Genomic DNA, 26,569 nt, shown 5'->3' with positions numbered 1-26,569 from the left:
CCAACTTTGGCTAAAAAATTGCTGGTTATGCATGGCACAGGGCATCCCCATCCCCCTTGCCATCCCCAACAGTGTTTCTCTGGCTACACTGGAGAAACAAGATTGCTTAAATTATAGTGCCGGTCCCCGCTTTAGTGTACAACCAGTAGATATCAAGCACTCTCTCTGTCTCCAAGGAGGTTTTCATAATGATACCTCCAACATTGACGTGGAGTTCATTACATTTACTGATTATAGTTCCATAGTTAACCGGACTACCTTCTTTATCCTGCCAAAGGACAGGTATTTATTTGTGGAAGAAATATGGCCTATACTTTCCTCCCAACTAACGGGACAGGGATATATGTAACAGCTGTCCTGTTGCCTGATATAGAGATCCTACCCAGGGAAGAGCCTGTCCCCATTCCTAGCTTAGATTACATCACAGGCCACTCAAAGAGGGAAATTCAATTTATTCCTTATTGGTAGGCTTAGAGATATCAGGAGCCTTAGGTATGGGGGCAACAGGAGTAGGGGTTTCTGTCCAACCTTCCAACCAGATTGTTAGTGATGTACAGATATTATCTAGTACGATTCAGGTCATTCAAGACCAAATAGACTTGTTGGCTAAAGTAGTTCTCCAAAACAGGAGGAGACTAGACCTACTCCTCCTAAAGGAGGGCAGCCTATGTGCCCTCTAAAAAAGAGTGCTCTTTTTATGTTGACCATTAAGGCCTAGTAAAAGACGCCATGTCCAAACTCAGAGAAAATATCAAAACTAGAGAAAAAGAATACTCTTCGGAGACATCCTTCCCTTCCCTATGGCAAGGGCTAGCTCCTTATGCTGTCCCCCTCCTCGGCCCTTTGGCTGCTTTGCTCCTACTCCTTACCATTGGGCCTTGCATTCTAAACAAGGTCACACATCTGGTGCAATCACAGGTCTCCCAGGTAAAGATGATGGTCTTGAGATACCAATATGACCCTGTACCTACTAATAATCTCTAGGATTAGAGATCCTCAGAAAAAAAGGGGGGAATGAAGAGTTAAAACATTCAGGAAACCCCTCTTGCCTTGTCACTGGGTCAGAACAACCAGATGTTCTGACCTGATAGGGAAGCTGTGATCCAACGTCCCCCAAAATAAGAGCAGCATGAATTATTGACCCAGCCAGACAGGATATGAGTTTTAAAAACATCAAGCCACCTGCAGAAGATAGCTCATCTACCAGTAAGTAAACAACAGGACCCCTATTAACCAATGCCATCTTCTTCTGTAACCGATGCTTACTTTGCAGCTTTCGGATTTATATACTTTGCACTTCCCTACTCAGCACTCTCTCGCTCCCCTCTCCCACCAGAGTGTGATCGGTGGGTTGCTCGCATGTGAAGACAATAGAAACCCCTTGATTTTTCATGAGAGCTAGATCCTTGGGGCCTTCTTTGTAACAGTGATCTTACACCATTGTCGTGCTTCCTGGTATAAGCCTTTCCCCCTCTGGAACCAAACTTATAGGCCAGCAGAACATGAAGTCATGGGGACAGGAAGCAAAAATTTTGCAAGTGAATCACTTGGGGTTATGGTAAGTGGCACCATTCCTACTTCCACCCCTTGATTCCTGGATCCATGAATCCTGGCTATGGGAGACACGGTGACATGTAATGGATGTTGATTCAAAGCATATATAGCCTGTTGAAGTACCTTACCCCAGCCTTGCAAACTGTTGCCACCTAGCTGGTGTTGTGACTGTGCCTTCAAAAGGCCATTCCAAATTTTTAGCAATCCAGCTGCTTCTGGATGGTAAGGAACATGGTAGGACCAGTGAATTACATGAACATAGCCCACTGTCTCACTTCTTTAGCTGTAAAGTGTGTTCCTTGGTCAGAGGCAATGCTATGTGGGATTCCATGATAGTGGATAAGGCATTCTGTGAGTCCATGGATGGTAGTCTTAGTAGAAGCATTATGTGCAGCAAAAGCAAAGCCATATCCAGAATATGTATCTATGCCAGTGAGGACAAACCCAGTCCCTTCCATGATGGAAATGGTCCAATATAATCAACCTGCCACCAAGTTGCAGGTTGATCACCTTGGGGAATGCTGCCATATTTGGGACTCAATGTTGGCTTCTGATGCTGGTGTTCAGGGCTTTCAGCAGTGGCTATAGCCAGATCAGCCTGGGTAAGTGGGAGTCCATGTTGTTGAGGCCATGCATACCCTCCATCTCTGCCACAATGGCCACTCTGTTCATGGGCCCATTGGGCAATGACTGGGGTGGCTGAAGAAGGAGTTTGGGCACTGTCCAGAGAATGAGTCTCCTTACCCACTTGATTATTAAAGTTGTATTCTGCTGATGTTACCTTTTGGTGAGCATTTACATGGGAAACAAATATTTTCATATCCTTTGCTCAAGTAGAGAGGTCTATCCACATACCTCTTCCCTAAAATCTTTGTCATCAATTTTCCAATTACATTCCTTCCAAGTTCCTGACCATCTGGCTAGACCATTGGCTACTGCCCATGAGTCAGTATACAGCCTCACATCTGGCCATTTCTTCTTCCAGGCCAAATGTTCTACCAACTGCACTCCTCAAAGTTCTGCCCACTGTGATGATTTTCCTTCACCACTGTCTTTTAAGGATATCTCAGAAAGGGGCTGTAATGCTGAAATTCTCCACTTGTGGGTGGTGCCTGCATCATGTGCAGAGTCATCTATAAACCAGGCCCTTGTCTTCTTGTGCTCTGATAATTGATCATATGGTACACCCCATAAGGCTATAGGTGCGTGCTTGGAAACTGAAGGAACAATAGCAGGTATAAGGTCCATAGGTATCTGGGAAACTTCCTCATGTAATTTACTTGTACCTTCCAGGCCTGCCCTGGCTTGATCATGAATATACCATTTCCATTTAATGATAGATTGTTGCTGTGTGCGTCCAAATCTATGACTTAGTGGGTCAGATAATACCCAGGCCATGATAGGCAACTCAGGTTGCATGGTGACCTGGTTGTCCCATAGTCAAGCATTCAGTTTCCACTAAGGCCCAGTGGCAGGCGAACAGCCATTTCTCAAAAGGAGAGTAATTGTCTGCAAATGATGGCAGAGCCTTACTCCAAAATCCTAAAGGCCTCTGCTGTAATTCACCAATGGGGGCCTGCCAGAGCCTCCAAACAGCATCATTGTTTGTTACTGATACCTCGAGCACTATTGGATCTATTGGATCATATGGCCCCAGTGGAAGAGCAGCCTGTACAGCAGCCTTGACTTGTTATAAAGCCTTTTCCTGTTCTGAGCCCCACTCAAAATGAGCAGCTTTTTGAGTCACTTGGTAAATGGGATGGAGTAAGACACTTAAATGAGGAATGTGTAGCCTCCAAAATCCAAATAGGCCCAATAAGCATTGTGCCTCCTTTTTAGTTGTAGAGGAAGCCAGATGCAACAATTTATCTTTTACCTTAGAAGGAATATCTCTACATGCTCCACACCACTGGACTCCTAGAAATTTCACTGAGGTAGAAGGACCTTGAATTTTTGTTAGATTTATTTTCCATCCACTTCCTCTCAAATGCCTTACTAACAATTCCAGTGAGGTTGTTACCTCCTGCTCACTAGGCCCAATCAGCATAACATCATCAATGTAATGGACCAGTGTGATATCCTGTGGCATGGAAATGCAATCAAGATCCCTTTGAACCAAATTGTGACATAGAGCTGGAGAGTTAACATACCCCTGAGGTAAGACAGTGAAGGTATATTACTGGCCTTGCCAGCTAAAAGAAAATTGTTTCTGATGATCCTTATGCATGGAAAAAATGCATTTGCTGAATGGATAGCTGCTTACCATGTACCAGGAGATGTGTTAATCAGTGTGTGTTAATCAAGCAAGGAAACCACATCTTGTATTGCAGCTGCAATTGGAGTCACCACCTGATTAAGTTTACGGTAATTCACAGTCATTCTCCAAGGCCCTTCTGTCTTCTGCACAGGCCAAATGGGGGAATTAAATGGAGATGTGGTGGGCACCACCACCCCTGCATCCTTCAAGTTGTTGATGGTGGCAGTAATCTCTTGGATCCCTCCAGGAATGTGATACTGCTTCTGGTTTACTATTTTACCAGGCAAAGGCAACTCTAGTGGCTTCCATTTGGCCTTCCCAATCATGATAGCCCTCAGATTACAAGTTAGGGAACCAATGTGAGGATTCCGCCAGGTACTAAGTACATCAATCCCAATTGTACATTCTGGAACAGGGGAAATAACTACAGGGTGTATCCGAGGACCTATTGGACCCACTGTAAGTCAGAACTTGGCTAAAATTCCATTGATCACCTGCCCTCCATAGGCCCCTACTCTTACTGGAAGGCCACAGTGATGTTTTGGATCATCTGGAATCAGTGTTATTTCAGAACCAGTGTCCAGTAATCCCCAAAGTGTCTGATCATTCCCCTTCCCCCATTGGACAGTTACTCATGCAAAAGGCCTTTGGTCCCTCTAGGGAAGGGAGAAAGATTAACAGTGTAAATTTTTGGTGCGTAAGAATCCTTTTCCAAGGGGACCTGGCCTCCCCATCATTTGAGGGTTTCTGGGTCTGTAAACTGGCTCAAATCTGGGAACTGGTTGAGGGGCCATGATTCCCTGTTACCACGATTTGATATAAGGTCCTATTCATTTGCCTTTAAATTGTTTTTGATTACATAAATCTAGTAAAAATTTTGTAAGCTTCCTATCTATTTCACTTCTAGGAACACCATGGCTAATTAGCTATGCAAGAGGTCTGCACATGTAAGTTTATTCTGGTCATTGTTCTTCCTCTGCTGCCCGTTACAGTAAATATGTGGACCCAGCTTTTGGTGATTAAGTGCCTCCACTTGACCTATGCCACTCTGGGACCCAATCAAGCTCATTGCCCTTAAATGTTCTAATTGAGTAACTGTGGTCCCCACTGTAAAGTCTGGCATGCAAAGAAGAGCAGCAATAACAGGGCCCTTCAGGGATGCTGGTGCTCCCCTCACAACTCTGTTTCTCAAGGTGCTGGTGAAGGGTATGCTTTCTGGATCATCACAATGTAGAGCATTAGGTTTAACCTGACAGATCTCCACTCCAACATTCCCATTTCTCTGAGCCTCTGAATCTCCTCATCAATAGTAAACCATGGAATATCAAGCATCTCTAACTTATTTACAGTGGGCCGTCTTTTGATCCATATTTCTGCCAACCATCCAAATAAAGTATTGACACCTATTTTCACTCCAGAGCTGTGACATTAAATTCAGAATCCTTACTTAATGGGCCCATATCAACAAATTCAGCCTGATCCAGATGTGTTTTTACCACCATATCCCACACTCGTAAAATCCATTCCCATGATTACTCATCAGGCCTCTGCCTCTAAGAGTTGGAAAACTCAAGAAGTTCTTTGGAAGTAAAGCAGACCTCTTCATGGGTCACACTATGTGTCTCACCTTTAGGATGTTTTTGTGATTTGAGTCCGGGTATGGGCCTGGCAGCAAAAATGGGTGTTGAGGGTGGGTCCTGAGGAGCATCAGCATAATCCTGTTTAGTCAACACAGCATTAGCTTCCACAGGAGATTCTAACACAGGAGATTCTAACAGAGCAGGGGATGGAGGTGGTGATGTCTCTCCCACTTCAGGTGGGGAAATCTCTCCCTCAGGCAAAATAACTTCATTAGCATCCAGAAATTCAGTATCTTCCATTTCCTCAGAATCCTGCTATACATCTCCATCCCAATTCATGGGGTCTCATTCTTTTCCAACCAGTGTCCTCACCTTCACTTCTGATATGCTTCTATGCTGAGCATTAAATGTACATTGTAGCTCAGCCAATTGAATTATGAGGGACCATGTTTGGGTTTCTGCAATCTCAGCCTTGCTGCTAAAAGTGAGAAGATTTTCACTTATGACACACTGAAAAACTTTTAAATTTCTTATCTGTTTCTGGAGATATCATTTTTCCCTCATTAGTTCATCCAAAGAGGTTAAGACCAACTATCCAGCATCATTATATTGTCTACTTTGCCAAAGATATTCAAAATTGTTTTGTACAGAGTCACTAAATTTCTGTCATCTCACAATTGGTGAATTAGGGTAATCAAATGGATCTAGGAGATATATTAGTTTAAACAGTTCATGCCAAGGATTAACAGTGTATTCCACAGAAGTAGAAGCAGAGACCTTGGTGTCTTCAGATCTTACCAAATTGCATTGCCAACTCCAGGAACCTCTAATGCCATTAAATATAATTCTGCTATAATTCTGTTCCTTTAGAACCACCCCAATCTCAGTACCAAAATCGATATTGGCCAGAGTTTTACTACAGAGAACAGATATAACATATGATATACAGAAACAACAATATTGGCTTATGATAGTCAGCCACAGAGTCCAATGAGGAAACCTGCAGTGGGCTTCAATGCACCGGAGGCTGAAGATTCAATCCAAGGTCTGGAGTTTACCCTAGTGTCTTGTGCAAGTCCACACCAGCAGGCTTATGTGTCTGTGACAGAAGGCCAAAGGCTGTGTGATGAAAGGATAAAGAGTCTAGGCTGGAAAGCTGAAGGGTCTGTGCTGGAAGCCAGGAGATGGGGTCCAAACCAAAGGTGAAGACTGGAGCTTCTCCCAAAAATGGAATGCATTCATCCTTCCTCTTTCTCTTTTATACCTTGAGATGATAACCCACCCTAGGGTGGGTCTTCTTTTACATCCTTGGGTGTAGAATTGCTAAACCCATTTAGTTAAGCTTCTAAATGTCTCAAGCTGACACAATCAATCAACCACTACAAAGTGCATCTTCAAATGGCCATTACAGTGCCTCATTTCTTATGATACCCACAATCCACTCTTGAGTGCATCCTATATCTATCTCGAATGACTTCTTCTCAATTTCCTAAAAAAAAATGAACAATATAAACACTGTGTTGTGCCTCTCCCTGATACCTCACTATACCCTAGTGTATAGATTTGTTAACAATAATGTGACATTCAAAAAAAACTTGGATTCTCAAAATGTACTTTGTGTTTTACTGGCAACTTAAGAAAAATCATACGAAACACATTAAAATATATATACAAACACACATATATAATATTTTAATCTCTTTCATATGATTTTTCTTAAGTACTTGTATCATGAATACTTCGTAAGTCATCTAAAGCCTGTTTTTTTTTTTCAAGTCCCTTCCTGTTATGTGATGTTGACACACTGAGGAAATCCAAGAAGCCAACAGAAAACCTTCAGTCCTCTGCTTCCTGCTCTGCACCTGCTCCTGGGCCCTGGTCTGTGCTCCGTAGAACGCCATCATCCTCTGCTGGTCATTTGTCATTGACCTCAATATAAGGGTATGGTAAGGAAATGCCCTAAGAAATTTTGTGCTCTGCATATATTTTTGCTTTGCTACACTGTGGAGTAACAGTCCAATTTCCCTTAGATAACTTAGATCAATCACCCATGACCCACTACAGCTCCCTTTTAAGCTTAAGAGGAATGAGGCAGGAGGGGCCCAAAACAACCAAGGCAAATCCCCAGCTTCTGGATCTGTTAAATCATGATTGTGTTGCATGGTAACAGCCTCGCCACTCCTTTGAAACTAAGATATCAAGGCCAGAAGTGCACACTGATAAGTTTATATCCAAAAGATGAGAAATATAAAACAAAAGAGTCCTTTATTCTGAGAACATGGAAAGAGAAAACCAAAACACCCCCCAACTGCTCGAGTCTGGCTTTCTCTTGTGATCATGTGGCATGGGGGGTATATAAGTAGCCTCGGTTTGGGGTGGAAAATAAGTTTGGCATTAGGGATACATGGGTAGCCCATTAGTCTTTGTTTGGTGATGTAGGTAAATTTCTAGGGGCAGGAAAGATGGAGTCACAGGTAAATTCCTAGGGATAGGGGAGATAGGAGCTCCTGGGTTCCACCTCTAAGGCTTCACTAGCTACAGTGTCCTGGGGCCAAAACTCTTTCACATACATTTGTAGAAACAGAGAGCAGAAAATTTGCTTGTAGATCACTAACAGTAGCTGTAATTAGTACCTTTCCCAGGCACACCCCTGGATTCCTGGGCCCAAGATTCAAGGCCAGGGGATACAAATTACCATGGAGCACACCTTGGTAAAGACACATACAGACTTGGGAAGAATCAAACCAGACCTGTAAAGTATTTTCACGTAACAGGTGCTGTCATTGCATCTTCAAAAGACCACTCTTGGCCTCATTGCTTTGAGTAGGCACACTCTGCTCCTCAGTGCACCTTACATCAACCCCTATTAAAGTGTTTTACAACTCACTTTAAAACAAGAACAGCTTGAATAGGCATTGTTCCTGTTTACACCAGGCACCTCCTCTCCTGAGTATATCTTTATTTTTAATCTTTAATCCATTTGTACCTGACCCAAACTTGCTCTCAGCCCAATTACTTTGCCAACCCTTACAGATATTTCCCTCCTCTGATATATCTGAAACTTTGCCATGTTTGAATAAAACAGGAATGCTCTAACATTTGGAATTCCTTGATGCATGCTTAGCAGTGTTTGGAAATCTCTTCTGAGGCTCCCAATAAGACTGTGTGAGGAGGAGAAAACAAACCTTTCTGTAGCTGTTGCACCTCATAACAGTTGGGGAAAAGAAGCTCCAGAGATATTGGGCCTCCTAGAAGGGATCCAGGAACTGTGCTGTGATTCCATGTGTGCCCTGATGGGCCATGGCCAGCTGAATTAGGCAATGAGAACCATACTGAAATCTGCAGAGCTTTGTTGGAGATCATTTTCAAGAGACCCTGATGGGTTGGAGGAATTGGCCATCACTCACATTCAGATTCTGAACATACTATACCTTCAGGTTATACAGAGGAGACTTTGCATATTTACAATCAGAAAATAAACCTTGAGCCACTAGATTTGAGACAGCTCACTATACCTGTAATTAACATGAATACTTTGTCTTTGACTCCAAGGAGAAGGGGAAATAAATAACTATAGAAGGTTAGAATTTAAAAGTTGTAAGAAACAATTTCACATTATAGAAGTTTAAAAATATTTATTTGCTATTCACAGACAATTACAAAGAGCAATGTAACAAAACATCTGCTGGTCCACACTTCCAATGACCTTAGCACTCCTGACTGTAGGGATCAAGGCCGCCCAGGTCTTCAAAGAAGGAAGCAAAAACAAAACAAAACAAACAAACAACAAACACCAAAATCCAGTCAAAAACCATAACAGCTCACAAACGCAATAGAAATGCTTCAGGAATTTTCAGCATCCAGAAAATTTACCTGAATTTAAGCTGACCATGAAACAAATGAAAAATTTTTTCAAGCCAATATTTCCAAAGTGTGTCTAATACTCATGAACTCCATCCCTGCCACCATAGACATTTTGTTCATGAGGCAATCGGACACTGAGAGGGGGGCTAAAAAAAGTTAACTGCTGTCCACATAACAAGTCATCCTATGCACATGATGATGATAATGAAGAGAAGGTGCGGGAGGAGGAGGAGGACAGAAGGTTGATTTAATTTGTGAGACAGGGTTTCACTATGCAGTTTAGAATGTCCTTGAACTCACTATAGAAACTATTGACTGCAGCCCAGAAATCAGCATGGGGCCACAAATCTGGCCATGTTTGTTCCAGGCCAAATGTATAACCAAGTGCACAGCCCAAAGTTCTGTCTGTTGTGATACTTTGTCTTCACTACAGAACATCAAAGACCTCCTGAAAGGAAGCTGCAATTCTGCAGCTGTCTCTGTGTGTATGTGATTCCAGAAATATGCACAGAATTCCCTATAAGCCAGGTCACAATGTTCTCTTACTCTGCAGCTGACCATAAACTACCTTTGAGGAGGCCATAGGAGCATGCTGCTAAACTAAAGGCTGCATAGAAGGTCTAGGAACCCCTGGGCATTTGGGCAGCTTCTTCACGTACCTTGCATGTGCGCAGTGGTGCTGCCCTATCTTGATCATGTACGTACCTCTTCCATTTCATTATTGTTTTACCCCCAAAATGAGATCCAAAAATGTTGTCCAAAAAACAAGGTAAGACTTCTTTTTAAAGTAAAAGGAGTGCTTTTATTTATCCTGGCACCAGCAACACAGTGAAGCTGGATTTGCAAAGCTGTGTAACTGGCTCAAAATTTTGACAGACTTCCACAGAATGGACAATGAAGAAAACCTTTGATTTCCTTTGCTTGAAGACAGAGAAGTTTTGAAGGAATGCACAGTCCTTGGTCATCTAAGGAATAATGAAGACCGTTGTTTCCCTTTGTTGGAAGGCAGAGAAGTTTCACAGTTGGTGGTCAGCCATTTTCTTCTTTATAAGAATTTAAAGCCCTTTGTCTACTAATTTTAGGATCAACTATCTTTCAAAAAAGTGGGACAAAGGTCAAGAGGAACATGGATAACTCGAGGTCGACTGACAATTGTCCTTCGCAAGGGGACAAAGGTTAACACAGCAAACAGGTTACCAGGGTGACAGCACATACAGAACAGTATGGCGGTGCTTTATAGTTACAGTATGACAATGATGAGCTGTTTCTGTGCATTTCCATGTATATGACTTAGTGTATCAGTGACATCCAGGTCATGATGGGCAGCTTAGATCACAAGGTAACCTGGTGTCCCTTGTTCAAGCTTTCAGTTTCCACTGAGACCAATAGCAGGGGAAGAGCAGCCTCTCAAATGGAGAGTGGTTATCTTCAAGGGATGACTGAAACTTCCTCTAAAATTGTAAAGGCTTTGGTTATTAATTACTCATGGTACCCTGCCTGAGAAATGAAACAACATCCTATCTGTCACTGACACCCCAAATTACATTCCGTCTGCCAGATTATATGATCCATTGGCAGGACACTTCACACAGAAATGTGGAGTTCTTGTAGAGCTTGTTCTCCTCCAAGGCCTCTTTGCATTCAAAGCAGAACATTTTTGAATCATTTAGTAAACTTCTGGAGCAAAACCACTAAGTGAGGTTATATTGGTGCCAGAGTCCAAATAGGCCCACTGGGCGGTATATATTTGTTTTAGCCATGAGATGCAGTGACCGTGAATTTTAGTTGGATTCATGTCCCATAATCTGGATTGCACATGCTCTACTGCCAAGCCCAGAGTGGTTCCCAAATGTGGCTCCTTTGGTGCAAATGACATAATATTATCAGTGAAACAGGCCAGAGACACACCTTGTGGGAGAGAAAGGTGAGCAAGATCCCTGGGGAGTCAGTTATAATCCAGGAATGGTGATTTGATATAGCCCTGAAGCAGGACACTGCAGGTCTTAGACTGCTGATCTTGCCGTCTGAAAGCTGATACTTTTCCTGTGCCTATGGAGAGGAACACATGTGTCACATCAATGGCTCCATCCCACTTGTGAAGAGATCAATAAACCATAACCAACCTCATCATCAAAGAAACCACATCTGCTCATATCTTAGTTACTTTTTACTCGTTGCTGAGACAAAATACCTGAAGCCCAGGTTGGGAAAGGAAAGGTTATTTCTTACAGTTTTTGAAGGTTTCAGCCCACACTTAGTTGGCTTCAAGACAGGTGGGCATGGCTGGGCCGCAGATCATGGCAGCTGTCCACAGCAAGCTTGAACCAGCAATGCGAAAGACATACCTTCTTCCTGCCATTGCATCACATCCTGGGTCCACCCCTATGTGGGAGAGCACTGACACCATCAATCCAAGCACTACACAATGAACCAATCACAAATGCACAATGCAAACTCATAAGGCCTGGGGGACACAGACATAAACCATTACAGCTCACAAGTGCAACTGGAGTGGCTACTTGATTGAATTCATGATCATTCACTACTGTCATGATTTATGTCTGTGTTCCCCAGGTCTCATGAGTTTGAATTGTGAATTTGTGATTAGTTTATTGTCCAGTGCTTAGATTAATGGTGTCAGTGCTCCACCTACCTAGGGGTGGACCCAGGATGTGATGTAATGGTAGAAAGAAAGTGTATCTTGCTCTTTGCCAGTTCCTGTTTGCTGTTTGCAGCCACCATAAAGGCCAGCCATGCCTGCCTGTCTTGGAGACAACTGAGTGTGGACTGAAACCTCCAAAAACTGTAAGAAATAAACCTTTCCTTTCCCAACTTTGGGCTTCCGGTATTTTGTCTCAGCTATGAGCATAAAGTAACTAAGACAACTACCATTCCCCAAGACCAATCAAGCATCTGCACAGCCCAAATAGATTGAAATAGAGATGTGGTGGGAACCAGCAGTGCTGCATCTTTTGAAAGTTGGATGGAGGCATGGCAATACCTTAATCCCAACAGGAATGCAGTACTGGTTTGAGTTTACTATTTCTCCAAAGGCACCTCTAATAGCTTTTATTTGTCCTTTCAAACCATAATAGTCATGATAATTTTATTCCCTGATATATAAGCAGTGAATTAACTGTTGTCAGCTGTGACATCTGGCTGAACTTAGAATGGCTTGGGTGTTAATTCTCACCTGAGGATTGTTGCCAGCAGCATAAAAGCTGAAGTGGAGGGAAAGGTGGTTTGTTACTGATTCTCTTGGAGGAGGTTGTCATGGTACTTTTTCTGAAAGAATCTAAGCTATTTTGTTGTCAGAAGAGACTGGATCCCGTTGGTCACAGAGTATGCTTGTTGCTCTTCTTGGTGGAGCTCAAACAGTTATTTTGAGCATGGTTTCCTGGATCCAGGGCAGGTGCCTCAGCCTGCTAGCTCAGATCCTTTATCCTGCTGGTGCAGTCTTCTAGCTTCCACCACTGACCTTGGGCCTTCCTGGTGCAGGTCCTTGACATAGAATTGCATAAGACATTGTCGTGGGCTCCAAGCCTCCAACTGTGTTGTGATGGACATTGCCATGAGTTCCAGGTCCTCAGCTGGATTCCTTGGGTCTCTAGTGTGTAGACAGATCTCCTGCACACTTCTGCCTTTTACTGATTGGATGAATAATATAAAGTAATCCTATAAGTTATGTGTCCTATGTTAAATTTATTTCCTTATAAATCATGACTGCACCATAAACTATAACTCTAATGCTCATCCTTAAAAAATATTTCAAGTAAAATTGAGGATGCTGAAAGAGAAACAATGAGATTCTGCACACTGGGATAGAGATATTTGTGAGTACCCAGATGAGGTGGAGGATATTAAACTCCTGAACTCTAGTGAGATTTTCTGGCCATGTGAAGAACTTTCCCTCCTCACAGGGCCCAAGGTATTTTCACACACATGCTCCATGATGTTGGCCTTCCCTCTTTTATCTGAGGAAACTAATGTTCTGGTATGAAGAATATAATGCTGATACTCCTCAGGTGCCCCACTCAACATCCACTTGGGCGTTTAGCCCTATAACCAGGTTCGAATCCCAAAAGATGTGGAAAGGGCAGTGGTGCAGTGTGAGCCATGAAGAGGTCTACTATTCTCCCAAAGAGCATCTTAGTTTCCTAATTCTTATAAGCAAAGTCCTGATGAGCAAGCGTGGGAATGGAATTTATGGATTTGGAACAATGGTGGCAAAAACATCCTTGATCAACCTGAGTGTGTGGTGTGTACCCCTAGAAAAGAGATCAAGAAATTGGCATGTTTCCATGAGCTTGTAAGGTCATCACTCAGCAGCCTGAGGTGAGAGGATTGCTGTGAGTTTAAGGCCAGCCTGGTCTACCATGTGAGTTCAAGACCAGCCTGAAACCCTATCTCAAAATGACAAAGGTGGGTGTATTGTGTAGGAAGCTTTGTGTCTGGGCTCACTGTGTCTTTTGCATGGTAAAGTATGGCTGTGATCTGGGACCTGAAGCAACTCATCTCTAGATGCAGTGGGCCCTTGGCACTATCTCTGGAGATGGTGAATCAGCCCTTCACAGGGTGTCACAGTATGTGTCACTGTCACAGTGAGTGCTCCTTCCCTGGAGCTTGTAGGCCAAGTTCATTGCAGCAGTCATGGAAGGTTAGTCCAGAGGCTGCATGGGAGAGTCTCAGAGTATCCCCCAGCTGCACCAAGCCTTCCCGCCTGACTGAACCAGATGCACCTCACACTGGACACCTGAAAACACAAAAATATTTTGATCTTTATGCTTTTTGTTTCATTGTATAAATCAGCAGCTTTGAAACACTTGAGATGATACAAACATATGATTCAATGTCATCTCAACTTCGTTATACAGAGACATTTTAGATCTTTGTAAAATACCTTTTATGGGAAAGAAAATGAATATTAATGTGTGACATTTTTCATACTTAAAACATTCTTTAGAACAATTATTTGACAGAAGTTTTGATCAACTGGAAAACTGATAATTATTGAAATCTCTGAATGCCTTGTTACTTAATATCATGGCTTTTATTGAATTAAATTGTTATTAAGGAGTGTAATTTTAAGACCCTTTTCAGACAGCATTATGTGATTTTTCATTGTAAGAGGAAAAGTATCTTGTACATAATCATACATCTGGCAGATATTTTTTGTTCATTTGTCCAACATATTATCTGGAAAAAACATGTAAGATGATGTATGTATAGGCATTTTTACAAGTTTATACTGTGTTTTACTATCTTGTTTTATGGTGTATTATAAAACAGTGAAAAAAGCTTTTCTCCTCTTTGATTAAAAGATACTAAATTTAAAATACAGAGATTGAATAATGGACAATAGCAAACCGTAGTACACTATTTTGGTATACTGGATTTCTTGTCTTTTCCAGGCTTTAGTTAGACAATGAATAAATTATTCTGGGATTTAGTTGGCATTTTATGTAGCATAGATTTTAAAATTTGCCTCTTTGATGTTTCTGTTATAACCATATCATTTTTTAAAATGTCATAATGGCAATCTAAAATAGTAAAATGGTAAAATAACTGTCCTCTTGGGGTAGATTCTGTGCTGTGTGTCTTGCGTGCACCCCGTGGGTCCTAAGCGCCCCTCCAGAGAAGTTTATGAAATCCACTGTGGCTTCCCTCACTGTGCACAGTAATACACAACCGAGTCCTTGGGTCTCAGGCTGCTCATTTACAGACATAGTTTATACTTGCCACTGTCCCTAGAGATGGTGAATCACCCCTTCATGGCATCTGTGTAGTTTGTGCTACAACCATCATAGCTAATCCTTGAAATCCACTCCAGCTCTTCCCTGGAGCCAGTCCATCCAGTTACTGAAGGTGAATCCTAAGGCCATGCACAAGAGTCTCAGAGACCCTCTAGATCACACCAAGCTCTCCCACCTCTGCCAGCTGCGCCTCACCTGGACACCTGCAAACACAGAGATATCCTGCTCAGGAGAGTGTCACACATGTCCATTGTATATTCCACTCTTGACACTCACTCATTCAGTATTTATTATTTTTCATGAATTACCTTTTAAAATAGCAAGAAACAAAACTCAACTGAATGCCAGCTCCATGGTGAGCCGTCTGAGCTCAGTGTTAAGAACCAAGTGTGAACAGCTGGGCATGCAGGGCTGGGCTCCTCTGCAGAGCTTCAGGGTGAGGGCTGGGCTGGTTTACATCAGCACAGGGAGGCCCTATTTGCCTGGCCTACTGTATGTAAGGCTGGTTCTATTCTGGAAACCTAAGAGAAGGCAAGGTTCAAATGAGAGTGTTTTGAAATTTGTAGTATCGCTCATATACAGAACACATGGTTCCTTCCTATGTGTAACCTCATCTGTATTTTTATTCTTATCAAAATGCGATTAGTGAATTTGGTAACTTCACAAGATTGCAGACGTGTACATACAATGAGAAACAATATCCTATAAGATGTGACATCATTGGCTACAAAATCAGCCTGTCTGTGAGGTCCTACAATTCTCCTCACATAACTTAATGGCTTACTGAGCAATTCCGCGAGAGATAATTCATTCGGAAGGCTGAGGTGGGAGGATTCATGGAAATTCAAGATTAGCCTAGGCTACAAAGTGAGCCCAAGACCACTTAAACCGGAGAGTGATGCCCTATCTCAAAGAGACGGAAAAAACTCTTTAGGTTGAAGGTAGCATGATTATCTTATTCTATTACATTCTACCCTTTTGGAGTATAGAACACAATTGAAATTCATGTTCTTCTAAAAGTTTGTTTTACAATTTTTTTCCTTTATTCACCTTTTCACTTAGATGAGAACATTAACATACCAGAGTTGTTAGCATGAGTTCCAACTATGATATTTCGGTCTACTGGTTTTAGCTCTTCAAAAATGAAACTCAATTAACCAATCAGGACATGAAAAATGTCCAATATCTATGCCATTAGATAAATTCAAATTCAAACAACTCTGAGGTTTCATATTTCTGCAGAAGGGACAGTTATCATCAGGAATTAAAGAAAAAATGGTGGTGAGGCTTTGGGTCAAAAGACACCTTCTACATTGTCAGGAGAAATGTAAACTAGTGCAACTCCTGTGCAAATAAGTATGAAGACACCTCGAAAATGTGAAACTAAACATTAGATTTGATCAAATTATTCCCATTTTACTCATTTTCCTCCAATAGTGAAAGCGGTAACACCCCCGTGATGCATGCATACCCGTGCAGCAGCACAACTCGGATTCGCTACATGCTGGAAGTGGCCAGACACCACTAAAATGAGTAGGTAAAAATAACACAGTATTTATATACAATGTAGTAACACTGTGCTGATAAAGAGAAATTCAAGTCATTTCAATAAAAATGAATGCACTGTGACACCATAATACTAAGTGAAATAAAGGACACAGGAACTTAAACATCACATAATTTCTCTTAAACTCGAATACCAAAATATAAATAATTTAAAAAATAAAACACAGATCATCCAAAGAGATAGATGAGTCTTTTGCAAAAGAGATTGGGATCTACACATGGAGTGAACCAGACAGTGGAAAAGAGGACAAATAAAAAAAAAGATTACAATAAATTTAATACCCCCATCTACTACCTACAATGAATGAAAACATGTGCTGTGACTGTAACCAAAGAAAAGTGATTTCTGAGTTTGTTAGATATGAAAATTAATGACTCAATTTAACAAAGAAATGTTTTAAGTTAAGTGTTCTTGTATCCTCATATATATTCCCATCAAATTTGGGCTATCTGCATAAACAGAATTTACAAATTTATCATTTCATACAGAGACAAACATTATTATATAACTCATAATTGAGTATTTTGCCACAAAATGCATTTAGATTTCTGAAGATCTCAAACACAAAGTGAAACCATAAATATTTCTACAATTTTAAAAGCATGAGTTACAAAAATGCTGTAATGGTATTTAAACATTTTTTCACTTTTGAAAACTCATTAGAATGCCCCTGGAGCAGGAGTGCCATTTGTAGCACTCTTACATGCAGGGAGACCTGAAGAGAAAGGGTGAAACTCAGCAAAAGCTTTCCTGACAGAGGTCTGCAGAGGCTGGACAGCGACCCTGTCTGGAAGTCTAGATTCTCTGGGTGAGGAGCAGCCGGTCTTCTAGATCCATCTGTGAGACCCCAGCCAGGGGACAGCTGTTGCTAACAAGAGTGGTTCAGTTCCCACCCATCACCCTGTCCTTAAGGCTGTAGCACAGATGATATCTGTAGTGTGAGGATGATGCCTCTGCCCCTTTCCTTCAACTGCACTCAGGCATCTCTCTGACCCTGGGCCTCAGACTCACTTTACCCTTAGTAAAGATCAGATGCAATGAATGGATGCAGGCAGGATCTACATTTCAGGTGTTTGTCCTTGGACCACCGTGGACCTGCAGATGTTGAGGAGAGGCAGCCCAGAGAATCATCACACCCAGCACATGAGTCATTGCATGGACTCCATGGCTATAACCACTGCTTATATACATTATCAAGGTTCCAGGACACAGAGCTTCCAGGTCAGGGAAGTGCAGCTGCAGCATTCTTGGTGTGTTATATGGAAGGCTCTCCAGGTCATCCAGTTCTAACATGGGTTTCATGGGTTCTGAGAACCTCAAGGGAGACCCTAATTTTCTACGCTGGAGATGGGCTTTTAGTGTAGCCTCCAGCTCATATGCAAGAGAGGGAGTCTGTAAGTCCCCACACCCTGGCTGAACCTAGGGATTTGTGTCCAGCAGATTCACATGCCTAGAAATCAGGACCCATGCTACAGATACTACTAGGAATGGTAGCAATGGATGCAGCAGAGGACAGAGCCCAGAGGCTGTGTGTCTACTCCAAAAATTGCCTGAAGCTCCACCTGTATAATGCATTCCTGGAAGGGACACATGGGCAGACAGTAGCATTCCCCACTGATGCTGGTGATTGGGTGTCTGATCATATGGTTTTCCAGCAAGCAGCTGCCTGATGCTCTGGTTCATCTCCATGATAGACACCTGGGTTCTTCAGGACACTGTCACCAAGAACAACTGGGAAGTCTTCATCTACATGTCCCTTTCCATTCTGCCTCCAAGACCAAGATCAGGCATAGACACAAAGCCAAACCTGAGTCTCACCTGTGTGCAGCCTTTTCCATGTGTGTGGGAATGTGTGTGTCCTGGTTGTATGCTCTTGCTCTCCCTCATAGGTTCATTTGGAAATTCCAATAGCCCCAAGAGGAGACAGATCTTGCAAATGACACCAAATAACAAAGATAGTGATGATCCTGAAGCTGTGGGTCCCCGAACAGAGTCTGGCAGGCGGTGGAGGAAGATGCACAGGGCTACCCTGTCCTCTTCTCTGACTTCTCTGCTGTCTATAGCTTCACTGAGTTCTGCTCCAGGTGAACCTGGTCCTGGAGCTCCATCAGCCATAATCTGTGCTCCTCACACTGCTGTGCCTTACTATGGAGATTCTCTGTCCTCATGGTTAGATCTTAATCATCCTGGCCCAACAACCTGCACATAGAATCTCTGGATGTGTGGCTAATTCCCCCACTGACATGTTCTCCTTTCTGGGAATCAGTGCACTTTTCTGGTTTATTTCTCATGTAGACTACTTTGACTCCTTATAGTCACACTTGGTGAATTAATGGTTGTTCATAGTTAGGGAAATTCATTTCCAACAAGTGAGATAGGTTCCTGGAGAAGCTCTTTCCTGAGTTCCTCACTAGGAAAGGCTCTATGTCTATATCTCACTGATAAATTTTTCCTTCCTGCACAGCTCTAAGGAATCATATTAGTACCTCACCTTGATATTCTAGAAGCTTCTTGAGGTGTCATGTTGGTGTGTGACCCCAAAGAACTTTCACTCTCACCCTGCTCCTCTCGAAGTGCCAGGTTGCCAGCATCTCTCCCTCAGTATTTCTCCTCTCTGGGCTTCCAACTCCTCTGCTTGAAACAAGACTCAATCAGTGATTCCATATCTGACTGTATTACTAAATTTCTTTGTGACTATTCAACTTTCAATTTAATTTCTTTCATTGGTCCATGATAAGATAGTGAAGTCTCAGGACAAAATGCTGTACACTTTAAAATAGAGAGGATGGCTTCCCATGATTTTCCCTATTGGAACAAAATAGAGATGCAACTTCATTGGACATATTCACCTCTTCCCTGAGTCACAGTCCTGCTGTCCTTACATGCAAATGACAGTGGGACTCAGTGACACAAAGCACAAGAAACAGAGTGAAACAACACAAATTTTTGAGAATTCAGGGATCTCCAGGAAAATGGAAGTCAGGAGGTTCAATAGGGTGGACCCAGCTACATCTCAGGATATGTAATGTTCTGGAAGGTGATCTCACCAGGCCTGAAAACAACAGATACACATGGGACACCACAGGAGACAGGAACTCTCTTTAGTGAAACCAGGACACAGGAGGGATGATGACTGCCCAGGTGAGGTGCAGAGCTGAATGAGGAGGAGCAGTAGATTTAGTTTCCCAGAGTGACAGCTACCATTATTTCCATGGACATGTCCAAAGGACATGTGCGGCATCTATGTGTGCAGACATCACCTCAGCTCTGCCTTCTAGAAGTGCACACATGTGCAGATTTCAAATAACTTCCTTCTCTTCAGTGGACACTTGTTTCACAGAGTGCCACAACATTAATAATAGTATTAAGTATAGAGATGTATCTGGCTATGATACAAAAATTTATGAAAAGGTATGTGACTAATGAATGCAGAATGAACTTACATAAATTTAAAATGAATAAAGTAGAAACTGGAGAATATGTTAAGGAAAGAGAAATGGATGTTATGAAGCAGAAGCATTTTATTTTACACATTATCTATTAATATACTGATATATAGCTTGAAATGTGTTCAGTTGTATTAGAGAGGTGGAGACAGAGAGAGACACAGAGACTAAAATAAAAGAATGGTGAAATTTACCCTAAACATTTCAAATTTCAAAGCAACCTAAATAAATTCTGACCACTTAACATGAAAAGAAAAAGCTCAACAAGGTCTTAGAACACTGCTCATGGCGAAGTCCAGCTGCCCCCCTTCTTACTGTTAAGCTCAGAGCTCCTCATGATTGGGCTGAGACTGGGGACCAGGTCTCCTGAGGTGCCAAAGAGAGAAAAGACCTGCAAGGTCTCAGACCATGTGTAGAGGGATAGGAATAATTTAATTTTCTAATGTGACACATTTACTACTGCAATAGACAATGGCTCTTTATAAGAGGAAAATTAAACATTTCATTTTTTAAATTTTTTTTTTCATCTTCAAAGTTAAACATTTCATATTTAGATAATCATTATGTGATATTCAAAACAAACTTAACTTCTCAAAATATATTTTGGGTTTTATTGCCCTTGTTAGAAAAATTATATGAAACAGACCAAGAAAATAATATGTGTAAATAACAAAAATTATAGTTGTCTCTTGAATAACCCGTAAGTCATCTGAAGCCTGGGTATCTCTAGTCTCTCCTTCTGACGTTAAGGCTGAGAGGAAACCCCAGAGGCCTACAGGAAGCCCTCAATCCCCTGCTTCCTGTTCTGCTCCTGCTTCAGTGGACAAGGCCTGGTCTCAGTTAGTGAATCCCCGGCTCCCCCTGCTGGAAGTAAGTGCCCCTGCAGGGAGGTTTGTGTCTGGGCTGACAGTGACATTCTCTTACTGTGTCTCTAGCACAGTAATACACGGCCGTGTCCTCGGTTCTCAGGCTGCTCATCTGCAGATACAGCGTGTTCTTGCCGTTGTCCCTGGAGGTGGTGAATCGGCCCTTCACGGAGTCTGCGTACTTTATATAACTACTATCACCACTGATGTATGTGAGCCACTCCGGCCCCTTTCCTGGAGCCTGGCGGATCCAGTGCATGTAGTAATTACTGAAAGTGAATCCCGAGGCCACGCAAGAGAGTCTCAGGGAACCTCCAGGCTGCACCAAGCCTCCCCCAGCCTCCACGAGCTGTACCTCAGCCTGGACACCTGCAAACAGAGACATGCTGCTCAGGAAAAAATTACACATATTTTCTTTTTATCACACTCGTGGCCATTCACACATTCATTATTACTTGTTTTTCATCAATTACCCTTTAAAATAAAAAGGAGGAAAACCCAGCACATTTTAAACTCCATGGTGAGCTGTCTGTGCTCAATGCTGATCACTGAGTGGAAACACCTGGACCTCCAGGTCTGTGCTCCTCTGCAGAGCTGCAGGATCAGGTCTGGGCTGGTTTTCATCAGAACAGCGGGCCCCTATTTGCATAGCCTCTTGGTATATAGTCAGCTCAGAGGAAGCCTCATAGAGGGAAGAGTCCAAAGCACACGAGACTGTTTTGAGAGGTGGGCAGAAGAGCCCAAATTCTATAGAACACACGGTTTCTTCCTTTGGCTGTGCAGTGATACATATATAACCTCATCTATTTTACTTATTCTTACATAGATGTAATTAATGGATTTAGTAATTTCACATGTTTTCACATATGTGCATAGAGTGAGTAGCATAATGAGCCATGAGATGTGAACTGTATTTTATAAATCTTTCCATGCATTTAATCCAACAAACCTTGCCTCAGTTCTTAATTGCTGGTGGAGCAGATTCAAGACAGAATAGTCATGCTTCATGATATTTGTCAAAGATCTTCTTTTAATTAGAGAGCTTGGCAGGATTTTCTGTATTGCACTACACTCATAACTGAATAGGCAAGCAGTATCTTTTTCAAGCGTATGCTCAAAAATCTGGTGTCTCATTTTCTCATCTCTGCATAAAGCTTTCCATTGTAAGGTACTAATTACAAATATATTTATTAATTTTAACGATGGATAAATGAGATGCATTTTGACACAAACTACCAACATGATAATACTTATAAATTACACCCATTGTCAAGATATGCAGTGGATCACTACTCCTAAATTCTCCTGTTTTATTTCATAAAGTCTCCCTCTTTATTGTAGATTTTCCTCAACTGAAACATTTATTACTGCAGGACACTGTCCATTTCTCTTGGTGACAAAATTAGCACTCTAATATTCAATGATGATAAACATGAGTATTGTGTACTCCAAATAATCTAATGTCTTAACATTCTCAGTCTACTTTTCAGTATATGCAAGTTCTTATTGCCGTCACGCAGAAATTCACATAACGATTTTGAAAATTGCAAGTGTAAATGTAATCTGTCTCGACCAAGTCCCTTTCATTGCTTGGGCTCTGGAGAATTCTTATGTGAGGTGGAGAGGACACACTATATGTTCTCCGCCTTGCGTATGATATTAACACAAAGGGGACGTTCAGACTCAGAAGGGCAGCCTTCAACCCTTAGCCTCCTGATCTGTACCTCCTCCTGGGCCACCAATGTTTCTCCATATATTCCCAGGGTTCCTTCACTAGTCCAGAATTTTCCCATCTGGTCCTATGTATCCCCTCTGGAGCTCAGAGACCCTCCTTTCTTGGTGTTCTGCACCTGCCATTTGTCCGGAGCGCCCCTTACTGGCCCATGCTAAACTATACATAGCTTTATGTCTGGGATCCCATTTATCTCCCCTCAGAAATGGCCTTGCACAGTATTGCACAGTGTTTTTAATAGATACTGAGGTCAGGTGCAAGGAGAACTGGTTCTTGCTTGTATCTTTAGACATGCTGAGTTGTCAAGGATGAATTATAAGCTGTGTTTCCTCTATCAATTACCTTGACACATTGATTCTGTTTATTTCCTAGTGGCTGAAGCATCCAGGTCCAAGGCAGCATCTCATTGCTGGAGAAACCAGAGAATGTGCAGTTGGGGGGGGGGGACTATGAGGACTTCATCGGACCATATCAGGGCTCTTGCAGCAGCAGCTGAGACAGAACTGTGGGAGAACACAGTGAGTCCTGAGATCAGATGCAGCATCTCCACAACATCCTGTTTGAATTTTCCAGAGCACAAATCTGGGATCCAGCACCAGACAGAGAACAAACCAGTGTTGTGGGGTTCTTGAAGACTCTTTACAAATATTTGAGAACATTTTAAAAATGTTTAGATACAAACAAATTAACTCAATATGCTATATGAGTTTATCTGTTACCTCCTGAAGTATTTGCATTTGTGGAGTCTTCTTGTACATAATGTTGCAAAGAGACAGAGGATATTCAAATTTTTAGGATTGCCTCAGTGTGAAAAATGGTGACTGAGCCCTTGAAGAACTCACTGATGTCCTGGGGTCCATTTCTCCTATTCCAACCACGTACTCCTACAAGACATATAACGGAAAAGCTGGTCAGGGAGCAATGTTCACAGATGAAGGATGAGTTTGTGGATATGAAAACTAGAGCACAATACCCAAGGATAACAGGGCTATGAAGTACATACAGCACATGTGTATAGAGGGTGTACACACAAGATATAAAATCAATGCACATTCTATGTGCCTATGTACATATCTATGTAAGCATCCTGGCTTAAATAAGCTGTCATTTTCCATTCTGTATTTGCTCATACCATCATTCACATATTCCAGGGTGTTGAGGCCCTCAGCTACATGCACTCTTCTCATTGAATTGGGAAAAAAATTGTCTCGGACACAAAAGTTGACATAAAATTTGTAGACTATTAGACATTTATCTGATTATATTTCTGTTTGTGTATGTGAAACGTTATCATAATAATGCATATTTATGGGGTTGTGCTAAGATATATTTATTTTTGCCTCAATCCTTACTCTTTTTTCTATCTCACAGTAGATGTTTACTCTTGTGTAGTGTAATCTCTGACCTTGAGGGACACAACTTAGTTTCTTAGGAATACATTTTTTTTCCATAGCAAAGTGCATTGCTGTTAGGACACTTAGGTTGTCAACTTGCTACTTGGTGGAGCACAATGCTGCACATGAAACTCACAAGTGAGCACAGAACCTGCCACTGAATGCCTCTCAGCTCAGTGATGTAGGTGATATTGGTCCTGAGATGACTTTCCCTAAGAGAGAGATTCACTTCTTACTTACCACTGGTGCATTGAAAGGCTTCCTGGTATGAAGCAGCAAGGGCCCTCATGATTTATTGAAATCCATAGCAAAAGCTTCACAAGTTACTTAATGTCAGCATGGAAAGATGCAATCTACACTGGTAGATTATTCCTGTGTGAGCCGACATTCTTACTGATATTGTGAAAAATTTGACTGCTTTTCTAATGTGTGAGTGGTTGGCTTTAAAACATCATATGTTTGAACACCGTAATTGAATACTTTGGTTTATTACAATCTTTAGCATTAGTCCAAAGGATTCTGAAGTAAAAGGTATGTGAGATCTGAATGTAGCAATAAATACTATACAAAATTTGAGTTTTATTCTCTTTGCTAAAGAGGGTGCGTTTGCTGTTTGCTGAATTGGAGATAATAGTACAAGTAGCCAAATTTTCCACATAGTAAATCTTTGTGATTTTCATGATGAAAATCCTTATTTTTAATGAACCAAATTTAATGAAACTTCTTGATATCATACCAGATATCTGTATGGTCCATATCTCTACAGACCTTAGTAACTACCCCTCCTTCCATACACAACTTTGTTCTGTATTTTAATTTCAAAACAGTATGAAAATCTAGCATCACCAAGTATGTAAACAACTATATTTCAGTTTAAGCTTCTAATTTCTCATGAAATTCAATCAGTTTGTACTTGAAACAATGTGTGTGTAAAATCCTACTTAACACCTGAGGAAATCAGAGTTAATCACCAGTGCCAGACATGGCAAATCAGGGGGCAGTGGCCTTCCCACTTGTCAACTCGTTCCCTCCCCCAGCCCCACAGTCAAGGTTAGTGAAGGTCAGCATGAAGCTCGGGGGCCTCACAGCATTCTTTCCACTGTCTTGTCTCACCCAGAAGCATTGTCATGTGATTTGCTGTGCAGGAGACAGTCAGTGCTGTGTACTCAGCCAGCCTTGGTTTAAGGGGCCACTGCTGTCTCTTTGCCTTATGCATACAGTTTTTGTGAATTATTTACAGTATATACTGTGCCATCTTAATTTTTTTTTTATCAGTACCAGGGATCAAACTCATGACCACTTGCTTACAAGGCGCCATTTTGACTTTTATGGTATTTGTATGTTCAAATAAATTTACAACATTGAAACACTTGTGGTGACAGTTAAAAAAATACAAGAAGATTTAATCCAATGTCATCTCACCCCTATTATACCTGAATATTTCAGGTACTTATTAACAATCTTTTATGGAAAAAAATATATGAAATAATAAATATGTGAATTTTATCAGTGATGTTGACCCAGAACAAGCTTTGAAATTTTAGGATCAATTGACAAATTCACAGCTCTTCAAATCTTTGAATGCCTTACTCAGTATCATCAAATTTATTGAATTAATTTTTTACTAAAATGCATAGTTTAAAAATTCTTAAATGATGTAATTTTTCACTGTGGGTAGATGGTAATGTCACGTGTATGTTGTCATATAACTGATAGGTAGTTTTTGTTTATTTCTTGTTACCCTAGATGATTCATATTATGTACATACCATAGTCAACTGATTGCATATGAAACACATGTAAGATCATGCATTTTAAGACTTTCTTACAACTTTACACTATATTTTTCTAAATTGTTTATATATGCTATAAAACATTTAAAATTTTTTTTCATCGTATGCAAAGGTAGTAAAATGCAAAATTTACAGTTTCCATAATGGATTTACTAGTTATATTATGGTATTTTATTGTATTATCTGCTGGCAATGGGTTTTCAATTAGACAATGAAGTAATTATTTTAAGGTTTAGTTGCCATTTTACATAGTATTTTTAACCTTTTGTTTCTTTGCTCTTTCCATTACCCTGTAATATTTTTTTTTTAAATATAAAACACCTGAAAATAAAATGCTTCAATGTCTGCGCTCTTGGGACAGACTCTGTGCTCCACATGTCCCTAGCGCCCCCTGCTGCTCCTAAGAGCCCCTGCATGGAGGCTTTTGTCTGGGCTCACACTGATGATCCCTCACCATGTCTCTGGCACAGTAAACAAGGCCGTGACTTTGGGTTTGAGGCAGCTCCTGAGCAGATACAGTGTGTTCTTGCAGTTGTCTCTGGAAATGGTGAATCGGCCCTTAACTGATTCTGCGTAGTTTGTGCTACCACCATCCCTACTAATCCATGTGATTCACTCCAGCCCTTCTCTGGAGCCTGCCAAATCCAGTCCGTGTGATGGCTATTGAAGGTGAATCAAGAGGCTACGCAGGACAGTCTCAGGGACCTTCCAGGCTGCACCAAGTCTCCACTGGACTCCACCAGCTTCTTACAAAGGACAGATGC

General features: G+C 41.6%; 1 pseudogene and 1 gene segment (V, D, J or C); both read right to left on the bottom strand.

The window, feature by feature from the left end:
• Positions 1–1,485: 1,485 nt before the first annotated feature.
• LOC134477444 (uncharacterized) lies at positions 1,486–7,292 on the bottom strand (annotated as a pseudogene).
• A 13,554-nt stretch (positions 7,293–20,846) lies between these two features.
• On the bottom strand, positions 20,847–21,513 carry LOC100734326 (immunoglobulin heavy variable 3-11-like). The segment is given in 2 exon segments: positions 20,847–21,256; positions 21,361–21,513. Coding segments are annotated over 2 exon segments (546 nt in total).
• Between the last annotated feature and the right edge of the window lie 5,056 nt (positions 21,514–26,569).

Source organism: Cavia porcellus, unplaced genomic scaffold, assembly GCF_034190915.1.
Source record: "Cavia porcellus strain 051 isolate PalLab524CR breed Dunkin Hartley unplaced genomic scaffold, mCavPor4.1 scaffold_8, whole genome shotgun sequence".
Classification (NCBI taxonomy): Eukaryota; Metazoa; Chordata; class Mammalia; order Rodentia; family Caviidae; genus Cavia; species Cavia porcellus.
The sequence above is the reverse complement of the archived record's forward strand: the minus strand, read 5'-3'. Positions and strand labels throughout refer to the sequence as shown.